Below are 27,417 nucleotides of genomic sequence, written 5' to 3' on the forward strand. Positions count from 1 at the left end.
ACAAAGAAGCACATTCACTTGAAGCAGGAGAGGGCCGTTGTGGTGATCTGCTTAAAGGAGTGATACTTGGCGAGTCACTGTAACTGCCTACCCCTGGAATAGTGGGGGGCAAATGAAGTCCAACAGAGTTTGAAACGGTTGGCAGGACAGGCTTGCTATCCAGCCACGTGGTCACTGGTTTTTCAGGAGGCAAAGACATCCCGTAAGGGATGCCAGAGCTAGTAGGTACGTTATCGAGGTATTCTGGTACTGGGTAGGGATTCATCTGAATGTGAGGATATTTCTCTTTATGTCTCTGGAAGTGAACTTTCAGATTGCCCTTGGTGGAAAAACGGTTTCCGCAAATGTTACACTTAAAGGGCCTCTCGCCAGTATGAGAGCGTAGGTGGATCTGCAAAGCGCTGTCGCTTCCAAAGACCTTGGCGCAGAATCTGCATTTATGCTTGAAGAACGGGTCTTCGGAGCTGGGCTTTGTGTCAAAAACCGACACGTTGGGTGGCTTTCCCTTGCGGTGCTTCATGAGTGCCGAGAGGGGATCCAGTGCATTGGCGGTTGCGGCGATGCTGACTAAAGGATTAGGGAAGATGACACTACTTGAGGAGCTCTGAGGTAGTAGTGGCAAGCTGGAAGATGGGCTGAGGAGGCTTCCGTGTCCGATTGCAGGAGGAGTCGAAGCATTTCTTGGCTGTGACGAGCTGTTATTAGTACTGGTGATGGTGCAGGGGGTCACTAGGGAGGGTACTATATTACAGGTGGACGGAGGCAAGCTCGACTCAACCGGGAGAGCCGTATTAGGCGCCTTGACTTGGTTAGTTAAGCCAGGGACGGGTTGTGAGACCTGCTGCTGAGTGTTCTCCATAACTGACTGGATGGAATTAGGACTCTGTCCCGGAACAGCTGACGGCACTACAGCTGGCAACTGATGCAGCGGGGGAGCAATGAAGCTTGGGAGTTGCAGCTGACTGGTGGCTGTCACAGAAGCCCCTTGGGAGGCAGAAGGCGTACTTAGAGATGACTGCATGGGCTGTCGATTCATCATGGACACCTGGCTGCGAATCTGTTCAATGAGCTGCAACTGGTGAATCTGCTGCTGCTGAAGGGCCATTAGCTGATCAAGTATCATGGGGATGGCCATTGTGGTCACCCCTGAGCTCGCTCCTGACCTGGTGCTCTGGGAAAACTGGGCAACTGCTACTCTAGTGCTCTGTAATGTCTCTAAAGTCACATTAGTGTTTGGCATGGTATAGTTTGTCATGGAAGGTGGATGAGGTATCTGAGGTAGAGAAGCAGCAGGTTCGCTAGGAACTGGATCCTGGTATGTTGCTTTTTCAGGGGAGGCTACGACCTCCATGGGCTCATCTTCCGTTTCGTTTGTCTTTACTACCTCAGAACTTTCGTTTCCTTCTGCGGTCACGCTTGCTTCTTCCGCCACCTCGCTTTCGGCGGGGTCGCTCGTGCAACTCGGAGTCGGCGACGGCTCAGCTGGGAACTCTTCCGTTTCTGGGGTGGCCTCGTCCTCGTTCACAATCAGCACCAGGGGGTTTTTGGTGCAGTTCTTCTGATGCTCCAGGAAGTCGGGCCACTTAAAGAACTCTGCGCAGCACTTCTCACAGACGTGCGTTTCTTCACTGCCACTTCTGCTCTCATTCCCACTGTCTGCATCATCCACTCCTTCCCCTGTGGGTGCTGGATTAAAAAAAGAAAAAGAAAGGAACAAAAAAAAATCAAAAAGAAATACGTCAGGCATGCATTCTCCACATCTCGCTCTTCAAGTTTTACTTTTTTTTTTTGTACATAACTAAAATCAATATTTTTTTATTTTGTACAAATTACCCCACTTCAACACTTCTTGGGCTCCTCTATGTGTATTCTATCACTCTCTCTGCCTAGCTAATCATTTTCTTTGCACAATCCATCAAATTATGAGGCCCTATCAATTGTGGATACTGCTTCTTAATGAAATTCCATAGAAGCTATTGATTTCCAATATTTTCATACAATTCACAGCTGCCTTGTCTGTTGGGTACAAATCAAACCTTTGATGGACTCATTAGGATTCCCCTTTACTATCAAGCTTCCTCATTTCCAGCAAAATTGGAGATGCCTTTGCCAGTTCGCTTAACATTGCTAAACAAATCTGCAACCTTCGGGGTTTAAAGTGTGGCTGTCAATGATAAACGGGCCACAGGAAAATAAAGATGACCGCTTTAAAAAAAAAAGTTATCATTTTAAAGTGTCAACAATATGAAAATAATATATATATAATATATAAAAATACTTTTTAAAAACCACGCTTTATATTAAGTTAAAAAGTGTACTAAAAAGTAAAAAAGAAGTCTCTCATACATCACTCGTAAAATAAAAGTTGGGTGCTTTTGCTAAGATTTTAAGAAGTGTTTTTTGAATGTTGATTGATTAAAAGCGCCCACGCTTTTATTTTACAAGTTTTGTATGAGAGACTTATTTTTTACTTTTTAGTACCCTTTTTAACTTAATATAAGTGTGGTTTTTAAAAAAGTATTTTTTATATATATATTATTTTCAACTTTTTAGTCTTGGATTTGTTTTACTTCTATCTGTTACTAGCGCCATCTATTGGTGAAATATTGAACTATTCTTCATGTGAAAATTTAATTTCTTAATTAACATGGATTAATTGATCGATTAGTGAAACTGATTATTGATTCATGTATTGTCATCAGAAGTGAGTAAGTGTGCAAAATTTCAAGTCATTTGGACAATAGGAAGTGGGTTAAATATTGATTACAAGAAGTTAATATAAAGCGTGGTATAATAATAATAATAATAATAATAATAATAATAATAATAATAATAATAATAATAAAAAGTAACGTTTTATATCATCACGGCCACTTTTTGGATTAATAAAACAAGACTTCATGGGATTGTCTGCAGTGTTAGGGGAACCATATAGGACGACAGACTCCATGTTTCATTCGGGACCCTAAAAGCACTAAGTCAGTTACAAAATGAAAAGAGGGACACCAGAGTTTACACCTCGGGGGAGAAAGACACACACACATCCAGAAAGAAAGAAAGAAAGAAAGAAAGAAAGAAATCAGTGTACAGGTTATCATTCGAGTCAATTTTAGAAATAAAGTAAAGGCCACCTTGTTTAAAAACCTCGTCTTTTACTCACCAGAAGCTTTTAAAACACACTTCGTACCTGTTTTTTTTTAATTTTTTTCTTTTCCCGTCTCCATCTTTTAAAAAGAATCCGGCAGACAACATGCTAGTGCCATAAGCAGCAAACCCACTAATTGGTTACACATGTTTAATTACTGTTGTAGGCAGCCACTTCCTCTGACTAGTGTTACTATCATGTGCCAAATAACAAGCATGTTTAATGAACAGAATTCTAATTCACACCTGATCAAATATGTAGCCGAGCTGGAAGGAGAAGCCATGTTTACAGTACTTATGATTCATATAAATATCTGTGGTCGGATGGAATGCATCAGGGATACTGCATTGTCTTCCAATGTGGGAAACGCCGGCCACAACAGGGCTTAAATTCAGGGATGGGACGAAGTGTGGATGTGGTAAGGCAACGAGTGGATTAACTCACTTATTTCTATAATTAAAATATACTAATCAAGTTGGTTTTTTTAAGGCAATATTTTTATATAAGTGAATGGCATATTTTTCTCTTGTTTTTTAAAATGATTCAATGAATTAACTAAACCAACCATTCCATGAATAGACCAACAACAATCACCAAAAAATACCTGCCTATTAAAACTGTGTGAAAGAATAGCCACTTAAAATATTATCTTTATAAGCTTCCTACATAAGATCACAGTGCCAATATATACATTAATGTGTTATGTGCAAAAAGGATTTTTTTTTTTGTTAAACTGGAACCCACAGATATATTCTCATCTGCGGATCAGCTTCAAAACTTTGCACAATCAGAGAGAAACAAAAATCTGCTTTTACTTCATATACATTTTCATCATTCACACAGACTGGGATAACATCTTATGACCCAAGAGCTGGGAGACACCCATGCTAACCACTGCGCCACCACGCTATCTACCCGTCATTCCATGAAAAACTGGCATCGAAATCTTAGCACCTCACAGAAGACAATATTTGAACAATGCAATTACAAAAAAAAAAAAAAATATTCCTTCACAGAAGAGCATCATGGGAGTTTGTAACCAGTTCTCGTTGTCTCGTTTTGTTTTAATATCTTGTGAGAAAATGGAGCATCTAAAACTATTAATGAACTAAAGAGGCAGACTTGACTTACTTAAGATATATGAAATGACACAAAGCAGGCACATAATTACTTCGTTAGAGATTTCAAGCACATAGAAATAAAATACACAAAGACAACAGGTCATTAAAAACATGCAAATTATAATAACACATCTATCTATCTTGCCTACTATACTAAAATTGGTATCTATCTATCTATCTATCTATCTATCTATCTATCTATCTATCTATCTATCTATCTATCTATCTATCTATCTATCTATTAAAATTGGTATCTATCTATCTAATATAGTGCCTTTTGTATCTATCTATCTATCTATTATATAGTGCCTTTCACATCTATCTATCTATCTATCTATCTATCTATCTATCTATCTATCTATCTATCTATCTATCTATCTATCTATCTATCTATCTATCTATTAAAATTGGTATCTATCTATCTAATATAGTGCCTTTTGTATCTATCTATCTATCTATTATATAGTGCCTTTCACATCTATCTATCTATCTATCTATCTATCTATCTATCTATCTATCTATCTATCTATCTATCTATCTATCTATCTATCTATCTATCTATCTAATATAGTGCTTTTCATATCTATCTATCTATCTATCTATCTATCTATCTATCTATCTATCTATCTATCTATCTATCTATCTATCTATCTATCTATTAAAATTGGTATCTATCTATCTATCTATCTATCTATCTATCTATCTATCTATCTATCTATCTATCTATCTATCTATCTATCTATCTATCTATCTATCTATCTAATATAGTGCTTTTCATATCTATCTATCTATCTATCTATCTATCTATCTATCTATCTATCTATCTATCTATCTATCTATCTATCTATCTATCTATCTATTATATAGTGCCTTTCTCATCTATCTATCTATCTATCTATCTATCTATCTATCTATCTATCTATCTATCTATCTATCTATCTATCTATCTATCTATTAAAATTGGTATCTATCTATCTAATATAGTGCCTTTCGTATCTATCTATCTATCTATTATATAGTGCCTTTCACATCTATCTATCTATCTATCTATTAACATTGGTATCTATCTATCTATCTATCTATCTATCTATCTATCTATCTATCTATCTATCTATCTATCTATCTATCTAATATAGTGCCTTTCATATCTATCTATCTATCTATCTATCTATCTATCTATCTATCTATCTATCTATCTATCTATCTATCTATCTATCTATCTATCTATCTATTATATAGTGTCTTTCGTATCTATCTATCTATTAAAATTGGTATCTATCTATCTAATATAGTGCTTTTCATATCTATCTATCTATCTATTATATAGTGCCTTTCACATCATCTATCTATCTATCTATCTATCTATCTATCTATCTATCTATCTATCTATCTATCTATCTATCTATCTATCTATCTATCTATCTATCTAGTGCCTTTCATGTTTATCTATCTATAAAATATGTATTTATTAATAGTTAAAACTATAAAACTCTTAAAACCGTGTGACAGAATAGCCACTTAAAGTATTATCTTTATAAGCTTCCTATATAAGATCACAGTGCCAATATATGCATTACTGTGTTATGTGCAAAAAGGATTTTTGTTTTGTTGAACTGGAACCCACAGATAAATTCTCATCTGCAGATCAGTTTCAAGACTTTGCACAATCAGATAGAAACAAAAATCTCCTGCTTTTATTTCACATCAATCACGATTTGTGTAAAAAAAAAAAACCAGAACACCAACCATCCACCAACAGGACAGCTTTAACCCCCAAGATGCTCCTCGTCTTTTCTACAGTAACCGTTCAGCTCACTGACGTCGCTTTCGGTGGCTTTCTGACATTAAATCATTCATTAACATAGGAATTTATCATCCCCATTGTAATTTCTTGCCGAAGGGGTGTTGGCGCTATCGGTGCTGTTTCTTCTCAACAATTAATGGCTAGAAATGCTGTTTCTGGATTGTGTGAATGCTCTTTCAAATGGTGCGACAATAACCTTTTTTTGGCTTCTTAAGTCTGCATTCAAATAAATTGTCTACATTTTATTAAACTGGAATAAAGCGAGTTTAGAAAAAGGAGGGAAAGTATGACTAACTGTGATCATGATGTTATCAAAGCTAAGTTTAGCACGCTCCTAACAATTTTATATATCTTTTTCTTTTTTTTTTTTACAGGCCTTGTTTAACAACACGCTTTGCTTTGCATGTATTCATGCCAGGGCTCTCGCTCTAAGGCCAGATTTGCAGTTCTTCATCTAATTTCTATTTTGATATCCCCAACTAGGCAAAACAAGTCTTTAAAAATGTAAACAAGCACACGTACAAACACAAATCTCCTTAAATGATTAACTGACAAAATTGCAAAAGTGCATAATTAAGGGTGGAAAGGTCAATGGAAATTTAGAAAGAATAGTAAAAGAGTAGATTTGCTATTAACGCACAAATCTGTCTTCTTCAGATATGTTTGTTCTTTTTAAAATCTGTCATGAGAGAAAGAGAGAGACACACGCATACCACCTAACTTAGCCTAATAATCATAAGAATAATTCAATTTTCCAAGGGATGTAATCCCCGTTTTCAGAATGAATGTTATAATAAATCATCCTAAAAGTACCAAATAAAACTTTTTTTATCAAAACCTTTAATGGTTGTCTGGTAATCAAAACAACATGAATCACCAAAATCAAAAAAGACTAAATATAATTCAGACTGGTAGACTGTTTAAACTGAGCTCCTCTCCACTTAGCAGATCTTAGTGGGGTCATCTGACCGCCTGCTTTGTTATGATTATGTGACCTTAATATTTTTTTACCCGGCAATGAGAAAAATGTGAATATTTAAGCCGTCCAAAGAATACTGTAGGGTTTATAAAATCATGGAAGATAGATAGATAGATAGATAGATAGATAGATAGATAGATAGATAGATAGATAGATAGATAGATAGATAGATAGATAGATACTTTATTAATCCCAATGGGAAATTCACAGATTAAATATATTCTAAAATTCTACATGCATACATAATGATTAGCGCCCTATGAATACAAAATATGCTCAGCATCTACAGTATGTGCACACAGGCAGAGTCTCATTAATTCTTTCCACATTTTAGCTTTTAAATAACACAAAACGGGTAACGTGTAACATACACGGCAAACACCATGCTAAACAGTTTAACCTTAATGAGGAAAAAAGAATGAACAATTGCAAAAGCACACACTTGAAATGACAAATGTCATTTTCCTTAAATACGCCAGCTAAGAGGAATATAATAATAATAATGATAGATAGATAGATAGATAGATAGATAGATAGATAGATAGATAGATAGATAGATACTTTATTAATCCCAAGGGGAAATTCACTATAATAATAATAATAGTAATAATAATAACAACAATAATAATAATAATAATACATTTTATTTGTGTAGGGCCTTTCCCATGTGACAGACATTTACACAATTTGCAGATATTCCCTTTTTTGATTTTTTGCTTCATAAATGATAACTTCTGTCTCCACTATGAGGGTCCGCCTCGCTTTCTCGATTCTTATCTGTGATGAAAGTCAAAAACTTTCTTTACTGAAACCCCAATGATCTCGTGTTTAAGTGGGCACCAAAATATTATTTGTTATACTGCTTGCATTGTTTTTTTATGTAGGTACTGTTTCGAATGAAAAGAACTTTTAGTTATTTAAAGTATGTAACGTTCACAATGCCATTTCATGCATCATTTTACCTATAGATATTTATATAACACTTTTGCCTGAAACCGAATTAAACACAAAATAATAATACTGTGGCACGAGTTTGTTTCATACGTCACATATTTCAAAACTAATATCTAGATACATACTGACACATCACGTTGGATTCAGTTATGGCGACTTCCAGAAGGTTCTCTGATGGCGATAAATGTTGGAATGGCCTTTTCTACACTCTTAAAACTGCTGCTTCTTTACTGGGTTGTGTGGTTCCTCATAGAATGATTGCCTGACCAGGCACCATTTCATTCTGGGAAGAGTTCTCTGCATATGAAGTTGTTTTACTTTTGTGCTTTGAAAAACTTCCTAATATGTACAAAACAATCTTTAATGTATGGTGGGCTATACCTAGCAGGACACTAACAGAGTAAGAAAACCTGAACTTAGCCTGTGTTACTGTACACAGTAAGAGTCCTTTAATGAATTATTATGATTTGAAAATCATGACCCATTGGGATTTCATAAATCCGTTACCATCTCTTCATGCTTATTCACAGTATGGAGACTGCTATGGATCTAAATAATTGAAAAGGTTCTTTCTGGAAGCTTCATGTGGATGGGTCTTTCAGGAAACCAAAAAGGGTCCCCCTATGGCAGAACCACTCAGGCCTCTTGATTTTTAAGAGTGCAGTGTTCTCCCAGTTGTAAAGTGTCCCCGCGACCCCGGTGAAGAACTTCATTCCAAACATTCAGATTTGTTTCTGAGACTGTATCAATGTCAAACTAAACAAAGCACCTTAATGATTTTGTCATCTGAAAGATGCTGATTTGTAAAACAAGAAATCAAAATGGGAATATGAACAGAAGAAGAATCAACATTCATCATTTGTGACGTTTTATCATAGCGGGGTGTCAAAAGGTAAATCAAGCAGATGGCGATTATTTTCACACGGTATTACGTTAACGACACTCTTAACAATGCTGCTTCTTTAATGGCACTTTATGGGTTGTGTGGTTCCTCGTAGAGCCATTGCGTGACAAAGCCCCAGTTCATTCTGGGAAGGTTTCTCTGCATATAAAGTTGGTTCTTTGTGCTTTTGAAAAACTTCCTAATACAGTGGTTCTCAACCTGTGGGGCGGGCCCCCCTAGGGGGGTGCGAAGATGTGAAAAAAAGAAAACAAGAATTGAAAATATGAAAAATACATCTATTGAAACCAAAACAAATTAACTTAAACTATATTCTGATGCTAGAAAAATAAATATAGATTTAGATAAATGTCTATAAAAGTTAAGTAGGTATAATAAAATATGCATCTATGATATATCATTAATTAAAAAAGAACTAATTAGTATTAGTGGGCTCCATTCAAAAAAAAGTTAGAGGGGCGCGATTAAAACTGTTATGAAAACTCGGGTTGCAAATACTTAAAGGTTGAGAAACGCTGGGCTAATATGCTGAGGAAAAAAATGAAATTTTTAATGTATGGTGTAAGGTGGGACACTAACAGATTAAGAAAACCTGAACTTGTCCTTGGAAAATCAGAAACCATTGGGATTTCACAAATCCGTGACCATCTATTCCTGTTTATTCAATGTATGGAGTCTGAAATGGATCAAAATACCATAAATAAAAGGTTCTTTCTGGAACCTTCACGTAGATGGGTCTTTCGGGCACCAAAAATGACATCACTCTGAAGAACCGCACGGGCACCTTGATTTTTTAGGAGAATAAATGAATGCCTCTGGTGGGCTGGTGCCCTGCCCAGGGTTTGTTTCCTGCCTTGCACCCTGTGTTGGCTGGGATTGGCTCCAGCGGACCCCCGTGACCCTGTAGTTAGGATATAGCGGGTTGGATAATGGATGGATGGATGGATGGATGGATAAATTAAGGCAGCAGAAGGCATGTCAGACTTCCTTGATGAAATATTAATATGTCCTCAAGCTTTCTTCTGGTTGCCACATAGGTAACGAAATATAAAAGCAGTTGGTAATTTACATGTAACTTTAGGATAGAAGGGGTACAAAATTACAGTGGATGGCGAACAGCTGATAAATACGTCACGGCCTATACACTCATTTAGCCTGTGACAGATCAAAAATAATGAAAGGTTTGTTCTGGAACGTTCATGTGGATGGGTCTTTTGGCCGCCAAAGATGGTTCCTGTATGGCGTCACTCTGAAGAACCGCACTGATACCTTCATTCTGAAGAGTGTAGAGTAAATTAAAGCTGCAGAAGACATGTCGGCCTACTTTAAACGAAGAGTAATATGTCCTCAGGCTCTCTTCTGTTTGCCACAATATCAAAGCAGTTCCTAAAAGCATGAATTTAGATGTATCTTTAGTACAAATGGTGCACAAAGTTAGAATCAATGGTGAACACTGAGATTACTTCTGTAAAGCTGGTAAAAATGTCACTTCCTATACACATATTGAGCCTGTGACTGATCTAAATAAATAAGTAAAAGGTTTATTCTAAAAAATGGTTCTTGTATGGCATCACTCAGAAGAACCACACTGGCACGTTCATTTTGAAGAGCGTGTAGTAAATTAAAACTGCAGAAGGCATGTTGGCCTTCCATAAAGAAAGGTGAATATGTCCTCAAGCTTTCTTCTGTTTGCCACATAGATAAGAAAATATCAAAGCAGTTCCAAAAAAGCAGGAATTTCATTGTATCTTTAGGATTGATGGTGTACAAAGTTAACAGCTGATGGTGAACATCGACATTACTTTTGTAAAGTTGATAAAAGTGTCATGGCCTATATGCACATTGAGCCTTTGACGGATCGAAATAAATAAAACGTTTGTTCTGAAAAATGGCTCCTGTATGGCATCACCATGAAGGACCACTCTTGCAGCTTGATTTTGAAGAGTGTGGAGTAAATTAAAACTGCAAGAAGGCATGTCGGCCTTCCTTAAACAAATGTGAATATGTCCTCAAGCTTTCTTCTGATTGCCACATAGGTAACAAAATATAAAAGCAGCTCCAAAAATCAGTAATTTACATGTATCTTTAGGACAGATGGTGAACAAAATTACAGTTGATTTTGAACATCGACATTACTTCTGTAAAGTCGATAAAAGTTTGTGAATTTCCCATCGGGATTAATAAAGTATCTATCTATCTATCTATCTATCTATCTATCTATCTATCTATCTATCTATCTATCTATCTATCTATCTATCTATCTATCTATCTATCTATCTATCTATCTATCTATCTATCTATCTATCTATCTATCTATCTATCTATCTATCTATCATATAGTGCCTTTCACATCTATCTATCTATCTATCTATCTATCTATCTATCTATCTATCTATCTATCTATCTATCTATCTATCTATCTATCTATCTATCTATCTATCTATCTATCTATCTATCTATCTATCTATCTATCTATCTATCTATCTATCTATAAGTGTCACTGCCTATACACATATTGAGCCAGGGACAGATTGAAATAAAAGGTTTGTTCTGAAAAATTGTTTCTGTATGGCTTTACTATGAAGAACCGCACTGACACCTTCATTTTGAAGAGCGCTGAGGAAATTAAAACTGCGGAAGGCATGTCAGCCTTCCTTAGAAATGTTAATATGTATTCAAGCTTTCTTCCGTTTGCCACACACATTACAAATTATTAAAGCAGTTCCAAAAGAGCAGGAATTCAGATGTATCTTTAGTACAAATGGTTTACAAACATTGAGAGATACTTCCATAAAGGTGATAAAAATATTACTGTCTATACACACACTGAGCCTGTGACGGATTCAAATAAATAAAAGGTTAGTTCTAGGACTTTCATGTGGATGGGTCTTTGGGGAACCAAAAATGGCTTCTGTATGGCATCACTATGAAGGACCACTCTTGCAGCTTGATTTTGAAGAGTATGGAGTAAATTAAAACTGCAGAAGGCATATCAGCCTTCCATAAAGAAATGTGAATATATCCTCAAGTGTTCTTCTGATTGCCACACAGGTAACACAACATAAAAGCAGCTCCAAAAATCAGTAATTTTACATGTATCTTTAGGATAGATGGTGGAAAAAATTACAGTTGATGGTGAACATCTACATTACTTCTGTAAAGTTGATAAAAGTGACACTGCCTATACACACATGGAGCCTGTGATGGATCGAAATAAATAAAAGGTCTGTTCTAGAACTTTCATGTGGATAGGTCTTTGGGGAACCAAAAATGGCTCCTGTATGGCATCACTATGAAGAACCGCACTGGCAACTTCATTTTTAAGAGCGTAGAGTAAATTAAAACTGCAGAAGGCATGTCGACTTTCCTTAAACAAATGTTTAATACGTATTCAAACTCTCTTCTGTATGCCACACAGATTACAAAATATTGAAATAATTCCAAAAAGCATGAATTCAGATGTATCTTTAGTACACATGATGTACAAACTTTGAGAGTACTTCCATAAAGTTGATAAAAATGTAACTGCCTAGACACATAGTGAGCCAGTCACAGATTTCTGAAAAATGGTTCCTGTATGGCATCACTATGAAGAACTGCACCGACACCTTCATTTTGAAGAGCGTGGAGTAAATTAAAACTGCAGAAGGCATGTCGGCCTTCCTTAAACAAATGTTACTATGTATTCAAGCTTTCTTCTGTTTGCCACATAGATAACAAAATATCAAAGCAGTTCCACAAAGCAGGAATTCAGAGGTATCTTTAGTACAAATGGTGTACCAACATTGAGAGTACTTCCATAAAGTTGATAAAAATGTCACTGCCTATGCACACACACACACACACACACACGGAGCCTGTGATAAATCGAAATAAATAAAAGGTTTGTTCTAGGACTTTCATGTGGATGGGTCGTTTGAGAACCCAAAATGGTTCCTGTATGGCATCACTATGAAGAACCGCACTGACACCTTCATTTTGAAGAGTGAGGAGTAAATGAAAACTTCAGAAGGCATGTCGGCCTTCCTTAAACAAATGTATTCAAGCTCTCTTCCGTTTGCCACACAGATTACAATGACATGACACAGATTACAAAATATTGAAGCAATTCCAAAAAGCGTGAATTCAGATGTATCTTTAGTACACATTATGTACTAACTTTGAGAGTACTTCCATAAAGTTGATAAAAATGTCACTACATATACACATAGTGAGCCAGTGACAGATTTCTGAAAAATGGTTCCTGTATGGCATCACTATGAAGAACTGCACCGACACCTTCATGTTGAAGAGTGTGGAGTAAATTAAAACTGCAGAAGGCATGTCGGCCTTCCTTAAACAAATTTTAATACGTCCTCAAGCTCTCTTCTGTTTGCCACACTGATTACAAAATCTTAAAGCAATACCAAAATGAGTGAATTCAGATATAACTTTAGCACAAATGGTGCACAACTATTGAGAGTACTTCCATAAAGTTGATAAAAATGTCACTTCCTATACACATAGTGAGCCAGTGACAGATTTCTGAAAAATGGTTCCTGTATGGCAGTGGTTCTCAAACTGTGGGGCGGGCCCCCCTAGGGGACCACAAAGTAACAAAAAGGGGGGCACAAAGATGTGAAAAAAAGAAAACAAGAATCGAAAATATGAAAAATACATCTATTGAAACCTAAACAAATTAACTTAAACTACATTCTGATACTAGAAACATAAATATAGAGTTGATAAAAGTTAAGTAGTTATAGGTATAATAAAATATGCATCTATGATATATCATTAATTAATAAAGAACAAATTGGTATTAGTGGGCTCCTTACAAAAAAAAACATTAGGGGGGCGCGATTAAAACTGTTATGAAAACTCAGGTCGCAAATACTTAAAGGTTGAGAAACGCTGCTGTATGGCCTCACTATGAAGAACCACTGTTGCACCTTCATTTTGAAGAGTGCGGAGTAAATGAAAATGGAAATGCATCAAAGGTTCTTTCTGGGATCTTCATGTGGATGGGAGTTTTGGGACCTAAACCTAAACCTATGGCATCACTCTAAAGATTCGCCTCTGGCACCTCCTTTAGTTTTAAGAGTGTGGGTGAAATAAACAAACACAAAAAAAAAAAAATAAAAAATGAAATGACACATTAATCATTTTTGTTTTTAAATTTGAACTTTGGTCGCAACTGATAATGCATTTTAGAAATACACTACTCATTTCTATTCATTTTTTGTTTTGTTAAATGTAACCCGTAATGTTTCATGTCTCGTGTTGTCTAGGAAGGACTACAACTTGCCTGAAGAAGGAGCCTGAGTTGCCTTCCTTGTTGCAGTCTCTTCAGTTAACCCATAAAAGGTGTCGTTGTGCCCCGCATCCCTAAATGACTAACACGGTACAACACCCTACTATCTAGGAAGTGATAAAAAAACAAAAAAGCGTTACTGTCAAACGTTACCTTTCAGAAATCTGTTAGAAAATGTGGCTCCCATATGACTACTAGTGTTTAAGACGTACAAGACACTCTGGGATAGATTGGTGTCACCCCAGTAAATTCCTTTTTAACTCTTTAAGACAGCTCTGAATCCTTAAAGAAGAAAGATGAATCATCACAGGCCTAACCCAAGCTGTGAGACAGAAGGAGACAAATGCCAACCCCTGCTGAGTTTAACAACGCAGAAGGAATTCCTGAATGAATGACAGGTTTTCCATCGCTTTTCAGTTTCCGAAAAGAAAAAGAAAAGCAGCCAGTGAAACGGATGAACAGTGGAGGGCACTCTTGGCGTGTCGACGACGGCCCTGCTGCCACACGCTCACTAGAACAGGAATCTGGTGGACGAAATCTCAGCAATCCTGTTGCAGCTCACACCTGTGGTGGAGTCACCCCCAGTTCTCCGTTTCCCAGACAGGCACATTTAATGGGCACGGCCTGAGTTCTGCTTGGTGACGAACAGAGGTGCCTTTGTGTACGGAATGCAGATGCCAAACAGCTAAAACATTCATGATTTGTTTATACTGCCAGCATATGATACTGTATTCAATAATAAAACTTTTGTTAGGCGGGCAGGATTACATCACGTTGATTAGCAGTTTTAATTGGGCGTCATATTTATGCGTGCTTTGAGCTCTGAACTCTAATTAAAAGAGCCATCACAGTGTGTGAGGAGCCAGTCTTTCTCAAGCATCTTTGGCACATCTAAGTGGGTGGTCTTAGGGGTCGCCACCAAATGGTAAAGACTTGGAAGAAAATAACCAAACAAAGCTACGGAAATAAAGCAGGGTGCAGCCGTGTTATTATTCTATTTTTACGAGTCTGCAAATTTTTCCATAACTGGATTAAGCAACAAAAAGAGAGAACAAAAATGTAGGACTGACTGGAAGGGCTTTACACGGAAAATCTAATTGCACAGTAATTGGAGTAGCTTATTTTGCAAAAGCAAGTTTACGTGAAACATGTTGTTTTTCAATCAGCATTTATTAATACTGCCTCATAACGGGCAGCTGCCCACAGAATATGCCCCACGGTGATGGCGAACCGTGGAGTAACTCACAGCTGTAACGTGCTCCGGAGGCAGCAGTCGGGAGTTCTCAACCTTGCCCAGCTCATCAAGAAGAAGGCGAGGAGTCGTGAACTGCACTGAGAAGAGTTTCTATCTAAAGTTTGTTTATTGCGCCGGGTGTAATAAGCAATTTTTATCAAATAAAGAGATTGGACAAGCGGGAGGAGACCATTCATACCACCCTAACAGCTAAGCTGTCCCGATATCTCATCCGGATCCTTCTTAAAGGTGGTTGAGGTTTCTGTTTCCGAATAACATGTCCCGGTAGTTTGTTGCAGATTCCCACAACTCTTCGGAAAATATCATCACACTCCGATTTAATAATGTAATGTCCGCCTCTACCTTCACACATATGACTTGATTTTAGAAATGTTTACAGAGATGGCCTGTTCTGACTTGTCTGTTTAACGAAGAGATAACCAAAAGATCAAGCATTAAACAATAAATACGGGAAACCCACCATAAAGTGTGTCATCTTACTGTCAACTAACCGACAAAACAAATGTTTCCAAGTTGCATTGGTGTTTGTTGCTTTCACCGTGAGCGAGGTTCATTTGTGTGGGCCTCGATGCTCAAAGGTAGACTGGGACGAGAGCACATGTGGCAGTCAAGAGTGCACAGCCGACTCGCAAAGCTCCCACTTTAGCACACAGCATCAGTCTGAACACTTAACAGAATGGTGGCAAGTAAGCTCGGCTGCCAAGGTCAACGGCGCAGATGTACTAATTGTATTATGAGCTTGACATCTAGTGGCCACCCCTGGCAGGGCAGAGCATGCAAAGGTTAAGTCAGCAAGCTCTGTCAAAGCGACTCGAACTGCCCACCCTGAGGGATAGGCCATCGGAAGCTTGTTGGCACACCATGCAATCCCACCTTTTCAGGGAGTCCAAACAAAAGGACCCCAACGTGCTACATTTGACAACAATGCAGACTTAATACAAAAGTGACACATAAAAGGTCAAATCAACTTGCGGCTTTAAATAATAAATAAATCCTAATTAAAAGGCCAGACCAGAAGCAAAAAAAAAAAAAAGAAAAGAAAAGGGCTGCTCTAATCTTCTGGCAAATTCTTCCCACATTGTTATTATTATCTTTTTTAATTCCTTAAACCTATATTTATATTTCAGGCTGAGTACAGTTTGGGAGCAGACAGACTTTTTTTTTTTTTTTCCTGAAAAAGGAAAGAAAAAAAAATCCCAAAACAGACACATGTTGCACAATCCAACGTGAAATGAGGAAGAGGCAACAGTTCATCTCGTACACGGGCTTCATGCAGCACACCACCGACATCACACTCGAGACCCAGTCTGTCGCACCGACAATTTCAAATATTAGAAAAGAGTTGGGGGGGGGGGGGGGATTCTGCTTTTAATAAACTTTGAGCTTTCTTGTGGGGATAATGTTATTAACACTCTTCATTTTAACATTGCGATTGGATTAAGCCTGAATGCAATGAATGGAATAAAAATGTCGCCAGTTAACAGAGTGGACTTTATTAGACACTGAGAATACGAGAGGAGTATTAAACTAAAACCTACTTAAGGGGAAAGACAAGCCGTCTATTACTATCTAGCAGACCTTGCAGAAATGCATGTATTCAAAATATGCAGGGCTTCCTTTTCTTTTAGTGTATGATGAACAAATCTAATTACGCTTAAATAAAATGATGCATTAAAAGTGACCTTAAGAAATAAATCAGAGCCATAAAAAGTTCTGCCTGTGAAACTCTAGACGTGTAAGTGCATTTTTATGGAAGTGTATGACTGTGTGTGTGTGTGTATACAGCATATAAATATATATATATACAGTATATATATATATACAGTACATATATATGTGTGTGTGTGTGTATACGGCATCTAAATATACATATATATATATATATAAATATAGAGTACATATATGTGTGTGTGTGTATACAGCATATAAATATATATATATATATATATATATATATATATATATATATATATATATATATATATATATATATATATATATACAGTACATATATGTGTGTGTGTGTGTGTATGCAGCATATATATATATATACACAGTACATATATATACGTGTGTGTATACAGCATATAAATTATATATATATATATATATATATATATATATATATATATATGAGTACATATACATGTGTGTGTATATACAGCATATAAATATATATATATATATACAGTACATATATATGTGTGTGTATACAGCATATAAATATATATATATATATACAGTACATATATATGTGTATGTGTGTGTGTGTGTGTGTGTGTGCGTGTGTGTGTGAGGTGTGGGTTTCTGTTTGTACAAAGCAAATGCACCAGCATTAAACTAACCTTTAAAAATCTAAATATGGAAAGTCTGGAACTACATTTCTAAGTGTGAACATTAACAATGATGATTTTGCAGTGTGTGTGTGTGTATGTGTGTGTGTGTATATACATATATATATATACATACGTGTGTGTGTATGTGTGTGTGTGTATATACATATATATATATACATACGTGTGTGTGTATGTGTGTCTAAATATATACGCTACAAAATCACTAGTGCTAAGCTAACACTGAAAAAAATTGGATCCAATCTTCCCACAAGTACACTTTTATATATATATATATATATATATATATATATATATATATATATATATATATATATATATATATATATATACACATATATATATATATATATATATATATATATATATATATATATATATATATATATACATACATATACATATATATATGTATATTTATGTGTTAATGTTATTTTGTTCTATTTTATTATGCTTATCTGTAATACCTTAAGTTTAAGAAGTTAACCTTTAAAAATATAAACATGGAAAGACTACAGCCATATTTTTAAGTGTTAGCTTAACAAGGATGATTTTGCAGTGTATATGTGTGTGTGTGTGTGTCTATGGGTCTATTTCTAGATGCATATACAGGAGTGGGCAAAAGTAGGTTTACAGCTGTTTATATTGAAAAAGACATGCAGGTTATGAGTATCATAACAGTTTTATTAACTCAAAAGCTTTATTAACTTTATTAACTCAAAAGAATGTCACAATGGCACAGTGCACTTAGGTACAATCTCATTAGTGCACAAATTGCCAGCCTTCATCATTTACACATTCTTATAGTCTGCTTGCTACACTCAAGCACACTTTAATAATAATAATAGCAAGAAGAAGACAAATAATACACATAAATAATGCAATGATTAATAAATAAATAGTAATACAAGAATAAATTGTGCTTTGTGTGCTCACAACTGTAAATACACCAACCCGTGAATATGTGTGTATGTACATGTGCATATATATACACATATACGTACATATACACACACACACACACACACAAATATATATACACACACACACACACATATGTACATATATGCACACACACAAACACACTCATATATATATATATATATACACATATCCAGTACCAGTCAAATATCTGGACACACCTGAGCCGGACTAAAGTCTGGATGGACGTCGATTGGAAAAGCACATCATTACAGTCAGCATTCTGTTGACCACTAGCACATTGAAGGAATGGCTGCTGAACATGTGTCTTTGCATTCATATATGAATAATAATTATTTTTTAAATCCATCCTTTGAAGCAATACTAGCCATCAGCAACAGCAGTAACATTGTGCTTCTATTTTTAAGTCAATGTAATGGTATCCTAATGACAAAAAAAGTTATCAATTTCTGTCCAAAACTTGAAGATGTCTGTGTTTCGTGCGTGCGTGTGTGTGTCCAGAGTTTTGACTGGTAGTGTCTAAATATACACACGTCAAAATCAACTAGTGCTGAGCTAACACTTAAAAATATGGATCCAGTCTTCTCATATGTACACTTTAAAAGATGAATTTAACAAAGTGGTGAATTTGCTTTGCACATATGAAAATACACACATGTGTAAAAGTACATATTCAAACAAATACTAAGCAGATATATTTATACATATGCATAAAAACCTAAACATAAATAAACTTATACAAACACCCACCTAGAAAAAGCACAGCTGCACAAATGCACAAGTACAGTATGTGTGTGTAAGTACAGCAATATAAATATGCCTTGATGCACACGCACACAGAGGGCACTTTTCTCTTCATGGCTGTTTTAAAGAATCCCAAAGCAAATTCTTTCCAATTTTGACTAAGGTGGCTGATGCTGCTTAATGCAAAGGCATCAATAAAACAAAGAAGAGAAAAACATCTCAATGGCCCTCCTTTGATCGATGGCACAATTGTTTAGGTATTAGAAGTGCAAGACGAAACCTGACCCACTTGTGTCTTCTGTATCTCCTCACACGCGGTATTATAATCAACCTGTTTAAGCCATTTGCAATGTAAATTTTTTTCTTTTTTTTTTATCTATTGTTTCCTTCGAAGACTTACATGAAAAAGGAATGTGCTGTGAACTTCAAACTTTTCTTTTGGCTCTCGTGTTTTTATGTAACCTTCACCTGTCCCTTTGTCAACTGGCTAATGCAACTTAAAAGCAGGCATATTGAAATAAAAATCTCCGGTGCCATGTGGTCACTGCATTTAAATTGGCTTAAGATCTCATCCAGGCAACATTCGATTTATTTATTTATTTTCCCCCACATAGATAAAGCAGGATTATTCGGCAAGCCCAAGAGGCTGCCCTTCTGAGTTTATAGCTGGACTGTTCGGCCCTGCATGCTGCCAGAATCAAATGAATTTGAAAATAAACAGCATGTGCATATTAATGACAGTAAGTATGAAAGAATTTGATCGGACTTGCAACTTGTGTGCAAAGTCAACTGTTGACGTACTTTACACCAATGGATGTTGAATATGGGAATGGCGATCATGGGAAAGGCGCTATACAAATCAACTGTATTATTATTATTAGAATAAAGGGTTGAGGAAAAGCAAAGTGCCTGAAAAATACAAGTGAATGACTGACCTTTAATTCCCCACCATGCAGAAAAGCTAAAACTCACTCCTTAAAAGTTATTTGCTAGGTATATTAACTGTAATAAGGATTACTCGACACTCTCAAATTTGGTTATATTTCTACTCAAAACAACAAAAAGAAAGGAGAGATCATGAACTGAAGTAACCCAAGTATCCTCAAGTTCCACCGACTTATGCGGCCCTATCCAAAAAGGCAAAGGCTAATAGCAATACCTGTCGAATTCTTTCCAAAAAAAAATATAAAAGAGATGACACTCACTGAAGAAAGAAAGACAACAGCAGCTCCCTTTTGGCCCGTAATTGTAAATTAGAAAAGAAGAACGTAAGACATTGGAAAAAAAACGAGAGGAGACCATTCAGCCCGTTGGTTTAACTGAGGTTTTCCCAAAAATCCCACTCTGGATTATCAACATTTCGTCATCATCACCGTAAATCAGGCTGACGTTTTATGGTAAAGGCTTCAATATTCTTAAATTGGGGAACAAACAAAAAAAGAAAAACAAACTCCAATGTACAAAATCCTGACCTGTAGTACTGACACTTGTGAGCTAAATTTATAAAATTAAAAAAACAAAAGTTTAAATCCCTTGCTCTAATAGAAATATCGAAGTGTGTATTCTGAGCCATTACTGCGTTTACTGTTCAGCTCCACCACAAACAGGCAAATGACACTCTCCCAATTTCACCTTTGTTAACACTTCCAAAACAAGCCCCTTAAACACTCTGGGACTGCAGTAAAAATAAAATATTAAAAAACGCAAAAAAAACAAAAAACCATAAAGGTGAAGAGAAGGCAAAAAAGTGAGCGTCATCGATATCAAACAAACATCTTCAAAACAAGCCAACCTAGGCTGGAAATGAAAGTGCAGCGGCTCATTGTGTCGGCCCTGGCCAGATCTCCCCGCTGTCAATAGCAAGTCCTGACTCCAATCACTTCTTCAGCAGACTTTCAAATTAAAGATGTCACGGCTTAATGAAACCACAGCAACACACACACAACAGTCGCAATTGCTGGACACCCACCTCACCCCCTAGCCCACCCCCCCCAGCCCCCAACACTTAAAAATACTGCAGTCCACTTACTAAGCACATCAAAGGATCCCCCCCCCTCCCCAACCACCACCACCACCACCACCCCACTCCAAAAAATTAAGAAAAGTGCTAAACCCGCCAGCACTAAACTTGTGCTCAACTAGAAAACACAAATCTGGAGGACTGATGTTTTCTAACTTGAACAAAGCTTTAGTTGTTGTTTGTTTTTAACCTAAGTTAGGAGACAAAAAAAAAGGAAATAACGAGAATAATAATAATTCTTTACACTGATAGGGTGGCCCTCGCCCTAACGTTACTCGATTTTGTTTAGCCCTTTTTGGAAGTCGCTTTGGATGAAAGTGTCTGCTAAGCAAATAAATGTAAAGTAAATGGTGCCCGAATGTCCACTGTGGAGCTCGTCCTCCTAAGAGGAAGATGACGACGACGATGATGATGATGTCCAGTGCAGATGATGCATGCCATTGGCATCCTACCTAATAATCACAATGACGGTAAGCTGACAGGGGCAGCTCCTTCATGTATGTGACAGTTTGGACTCTCTTTTCTTTTCCACACACCTGTTCTCCACACCCTGCCCGATGCCAGTGAGAGGCACTTCTTCAATGAATGCATTTGCATTTTTCACAGACAGGAAAATTTTTTTTTTTTATAATTATCCCGGTTATTAATACCAAAGCAGCCCCTTAACAACTCCAAGGCAGATAAGCTAAAAGATTTCTTGAGAGCACCAGGGTGCTTGTTTACACGGTTCACAGTGCTCCAAAGTGATCTGCATATAAAACAAAATGGTAATTGTCAGAAGGTTAATTTTTAACTTGTTATAAACACGGCGATATGATTAATTGAAGTGAGTTAAACTCCATCCCCGACTGGTTCTCCAGTGCCCAGAATTGTCACATTGTGGCATTTTTTTTTTTTGGGCTGGGGGGGGGGGTTGGGGCTGTATTGGGGGGGGGGGGGGGGGGGCTGCTCCTGTCTGTGAGAGCGTTTTTCTTTCTTTTTTCTTTCTTTTTCTTTCTCTCTCTCTCTCTCTCTTTTTTAAGCCATTCACAATCGACAATAATAACGTTTAAAATTCGTCGCTGGGTGCAGTGTAGTCCTTTAATGGAAAAGACTGTCTCTTTCATTCGGCAAAAATAAATCCATTCATCTGATCATGTAGTCATTGAGGCCAATACAAAACAAACCAAGTGTGAGAAATTCTACGTGATGAAGTAAACAAAAAACATTTCCATAACAAAAAGATACTTTGCACTTAATCTACCCCACCATATGCAAGCGTTTCTTTTTCTTTTTCTTTCTTTCTTTTTTTTTTTTTTTTTTAATATGCAAGGCTCCGGTTCAAATGTGCTGTGACAAAAAATAAAAGATAAGAAAGATAAGGCTAAAGACAAGTTTGCCATTGTTTTTTCTTGCCTTTCCTTTTCAGCAATTTGTAGATTCACGTGAAACTTTTTGGTTTTGTTTTGTTTTTTTTTTTAGAGGAAAGAAAGCTTCTAATTCCTCCCTGGCAAAGGTAAAAGCGGATGGGCCAACTTGGTGTTCAGTTTAATTAAACTGATTAGCCTGGCATTAGCGAATGATATTTAAAAGAAAAGAAAAAAAAAACTCTAATCAGCTAATATTTATATTTAAAACAAAAATCCACATTGGCGTATTTTGTCATTACTGGCAAATAAAGTACAGACCCCTAATTGAGGGAATTCTTTTTTTTTCTGCTCATTTGTACAGAAACAATACGAAACTTTGTTTATAGACGAAATGCTGCTTGTTATTGCGATTCGTCATATTATTTATTAGAATTATGGTAAGCTAAAAACGCCCGGCATTCAAAGAATGTTAATGAGGAACTTTGCTTCAATTTTTGTTGTCCACCCCACCGCCCCCCACCAGTCCTGTAAAATTGTAAACTACAAACATGAGAGATGTTTCCGTCAGGAAAAATGAGCAAAGGTGCAGGAGGTGAAACTTCCAGGTAAGCGCTAGTGCCAAACAATAAATAATAAAAATAATAGTAATAACAATAAGAAGAGAAAATAACAGCAGAGAATTGGACTTCACCATTTAGAATCCAAACAATGTTTCAAAATTGTGAAAAGTATTCAGAAGAGCAACTTAGCCCTGTGTTTGAGATCCTTGTGGGCAACTCAAAGTGACCTGAGAATAAGAAGTGAAAAGACGTGGTAAGAGATGTCTGGTTTTTGTTTCTCTTTGGAGTTAAATCGTTTTATGACCTTGAATTGGAATCTCTTTAACTGCAAAAACAACTACTGGGCTCTCGGTTATAAAAGCAGAAAACCGGCGGAGATAAACCGCGTGCTGCTTACGCCGTTCACATCGTGTCTTGGGATTCAGCGTCCACGACAATTTTGCAATTTGTTCTAATGAACAATACTCTGACATCGGGGCGACGACTAATTTTTCACGTTGCAAATGTTACACGTTTTATTTTTATCAGCAACCTTGAGACACGTCACATATGCGGCCATATATGTAATGTGTTCGGGGGTCCCTGGTATACCCATGCATATACGTACGCCAAATAATCCGTTATGTTCTCAGTGAAACACGCAAGTTTCAAACATTTAAAACACACCCAGACAAACACACACACACGCGTGTATGTGTGTGTTTGTTGTTTCATGGCATATACTGTATTACTTAATTCTATGCTAATTCTAAAAAGAAAAAGAAGTGACGTGCATGTTGCTAACGTGAAGAAATATAATCTAAACGCATTAAATTATAAAAACACCGCATTAACAGGTGTTTGAGTGTTTCTCACTTTTATTTCTCCAGAAATCTTGTTTATTCTAAGTTATGGCGTTTTGAATAAAAGTGATGCATTTGTGTTTCTTTTCCAACATTATCGCTACCAAAAAGTACAAGTAAAAATCAGTTGCTTACTTCAAATGCTCGCACCTTTTTAAATCTTAGGTTATCGTTAATAAGCAGCACTGCAATGGACAACAACTTGTTAGTTGCAAGCTTTCGTCCCCTTTAGGCACACTTGAACACTCCTAATGAAATTTTATCTTCTTTTTTAATAAATGTTCAGAAGTTGGATGGAAAGTTAAGTTTTCTCTTATTTAAAAAAAATGTTTTTGTCATAATAAAAAAAAATAATTCAGCTTATTCAGTGCTGGACCAACCAGGAATCCTTACAGATAAAAAGGCATTGTGTTAACAATCACAGTCTACACAATGCTATTATTGAATTGGTCACAATAATGCAACTAATAAAAACGATCGGTTTTAAACGCATACCTTGCCATTCCGATTCATGTCTCCAAAAAAAAAAAAATAAATAAAATAAAACAAAAGAAAAGAAAAAGAAAGAAAAAAGTTAAAAGCAGGCCGGTTACTTAGCGTCGTCCCGGAGCAAAGTCCGCTCGTAATCAGTATAAATATTACAAAGGATGTCAGAGGCTAAGTTAGCTCAGGGAGATCTCGACCTGGAAAGGCTCTCTCTGCACGTTTTGAGAAATTGTGCAACTTCTGTTGACCTGCTTATTCGTTTAAAGAAAAAAAAAATCGCCCACCCCCTGCTTTTCCGCCCCTGTATAACACCTAAAGTGCCTTACCATTTTCAGAAAGTACCTCAGCCAGAGATGGCTCTTCGTCCGACTTGAGATGCTGTGGCTTGGCTTGCTTGCGACGCGACATGCTGCTGCTGGGGAGCTGTGACTTGTTTCTGCTTTTTGCAGATACATCAGCAGCGAGCAAATAAAAAAATGTTCACAAATAGTCGAGTTGCAAAATTACGGAAATTAGCTGGTGTTGCTGTTGTGTGGATTGCGCATGTCGGTATATAATTATGATAGTGAATAATGCATTGCGATTAATGGTGGTGTGAGAGGGGATTGGCTGGGGTCCAGCGGACACACAGTGGATATGGAAATGAGGGATGGACTCAGCAATTAGCTGCTTCACTCTCCAAACTATCTGTCTCCGCTCCTCTATATCCACCTCTTCCAACACCACTGCAAATACTGCATTTCACACACAGCATAGAGTCTTCACTTTAGAGAAGGTCAGGCTCTTTCCTTTCTTTTCTGTCGCGCTGCTGTTTTTTTTTTTTTGTTTTTTGGTCTCTTTATTTTACTTTATGTAGGGGTTTAATTTCTAACAGTATTTCTTCTTTCTCGTGTGTTGTTCCACGTGCCATCTTTTGAGAATCATTTTTATAGACAAAAAAAAATAATGTTTTTTTTTTCTCTTCTTTTGGTTGTTACAACTTTAAAATAATTTCTTTTCTTTCCGGAGATTGTTTTGGCGTTAGGTTGTTTCGGGTGCTTTGCAGAGAATGTCTAGAAGTACACGGAGTTTTTTTTTTTTTTGTCTTTTCTTTTTCTGTAAACAAATTTCCTCTACAAAGAAGATCGCTTCTTCCGAAGCACAGAAATAATTGCAGAAAAAAAAGTTTTAACGTGATCCGCGGATACTTTCTGTTTTTACTTTCTTTTTCTTTTTTTTTTTACTCGCGATCTGTTTGCATCCGATAGCCTGTTTCCTCTAGTCCTACGGCAAAACAGGTCCTGGGGGCTTCAGTTTGGCTCGTCTTCTTTTCTTGTCGCGAAAGGACTGATGCAGATAACTTTTTAGAGCTTGTCATCCTGTCGGTCATTGGAGTTCTTCGAGAGTTCCACTCTCCTTAAAAAAAAAAAAAAAAAAAAAAAAAAAAAGAACAATAAAAAGTATGGGAAACAATAGCCGCCTGCACGTCAAAGGTAGGGCCGGTACGGGTCAGCTGGTCCTCTCTCTCCCCCTTCAGTGCGCGGCGGCTGCTGCTGCAGAGTGCGCCGTCACCTTCGCTCTCTCTCTCTCTCCAAATTCTCTGATCCGTTTGATCGAGCCTGATATCACTTCTTCTCTATCACGTTAAATAAGATCCCCGACAATAAGAATCAAACAAGCAGCCAAGAAAGTGACGAGCTTGAGGGAGACGCGAAGGAGCTTTTTGCCGAGGCGCCGGTTGCCGTCCTATGCCTTTTCGCTCTGTGCGCGCAGCGTGTGCGAGTGAGTGAGCGAGCGAGTCTCTCAGCGCTCGAAGTTTCCGCTCAGCCCTCTGCAGGACAGGCAGCACTGCTGTCAGCGGCCGCTAGGATGTACCACACAGTTACTCTTCTACACCCCTCCTCGCCGTCACAGCACAGCCTAGCTTAATTCTTCTTGGAGTAACTTGCACTCTCCCTGGGTTATGCAATATCACGGGTGCACCGTTCGGTAAACTTTTTTTTTTTCGCTCTTTCAAGTCTGCACCTTTCGATTTGAGAAGCCCCACCCCCGCCCTGAAAAAAAAAAAAAAAACACAAAACGCTCTTCAATGCATGTCAACCGCACTGAGCAATACTGTTTAATCTTTCCGTCCTATAATTCTTTGAATGCTTTCATTGGAACAGAACTTCGCTTTCAGATGTTTTTTTTTTCTTCTTCTTTGTGATCTTTTGAATCGCCGAAACAAGTTTATCACGTCTAAGTTTCCACTAATATTTGCATTGTGTCTTTTATTGCGGTTATTGTTACTTCGAAACCTTCCAAAAAAAAAAATGTTCACCAGAAGAGTTTTAAAATCTGAGATTGCTGGATTTTTTTTTTTCATTTTCACGAGCAATATCTTTATGAGGGGGAAAAAAAAGTATATACTGCTTGAAATCGAACAAAAGACGCGAAAATGACATTAAATCATATGCCCGCGATTACTCGTTTACATGGAAATAAATAACTTGAATGGTTAATGGGTTATCGTGATGTGTAAAATTAAACGACCAAATAGTTGGTGACGATGACGCGATCAGCCACAATTCCGATTATTATCACCAACGCGACTTTTACTGGAGTTGAGAAACGAGGGGTGAAACACCGAAAATAGCCAGCCAAACGGAAATCATAACGGGAATGATGACAGTGCACGGCTGGTCCACAG

At 37.0% G+C, this 27,417-nt stretch overlaps 1 protein-coding gene across 2 annotated transcripts in view; it reads right to left on the reverse strand.

Moving 5' to 3' along the window:
• Nucleotides 1–26,816, reverse strand: part of sall3b (spalt-like transcription factor 3b) — a 41,368-nt gene extending 14,552 nt beyond the window's left edge. Inside the window, exons 1-2 of one of the 2 annotated variants that reach the window (XM_028817199.2) lie at nucleotides 25,076–26,816; nucleotides 1–1,686 (exon numbers count right to left, since the gene is read on the reverse strand). The exon at nucleotides 1–1,686 is cut by the window's left edge and continues 1,308 nt beyond it. In XM_028817199.2, coding sequence (XP_028673032.2) covers nucleotides 1–1,686; nucleotides 25,076–25,157 — 1,768 coding nt within the window. In that variant the 5' untranslated portion in view covers nucleotides 25,158–26,816. The remainder of the gene's footprint in view (nucleotides 1,687–25,075) is intronic. The other variant, XM_028817200.2, reaches the window with a different exon arrangement.
• Between the last annotated feature and the right edge of the window lie 601 nt (nucleotides 26,817–27,417).

This window comes from Erpetoichthys calabaricus, chromosome 13, assembly GCF_900747795.2.
Source record: "Erpetoichthys calabaricus chromosome 13, fErpCal1.3, whole genome shotgun sequence".
Taxonomy (NCBI): domain Eukaryota; kingdom Metazoa; phylum Chordata; class Cladistia; order Polypteriformes; family Polypteridae; genus Erpetoichthys; species Erpetoichthys calabaricus.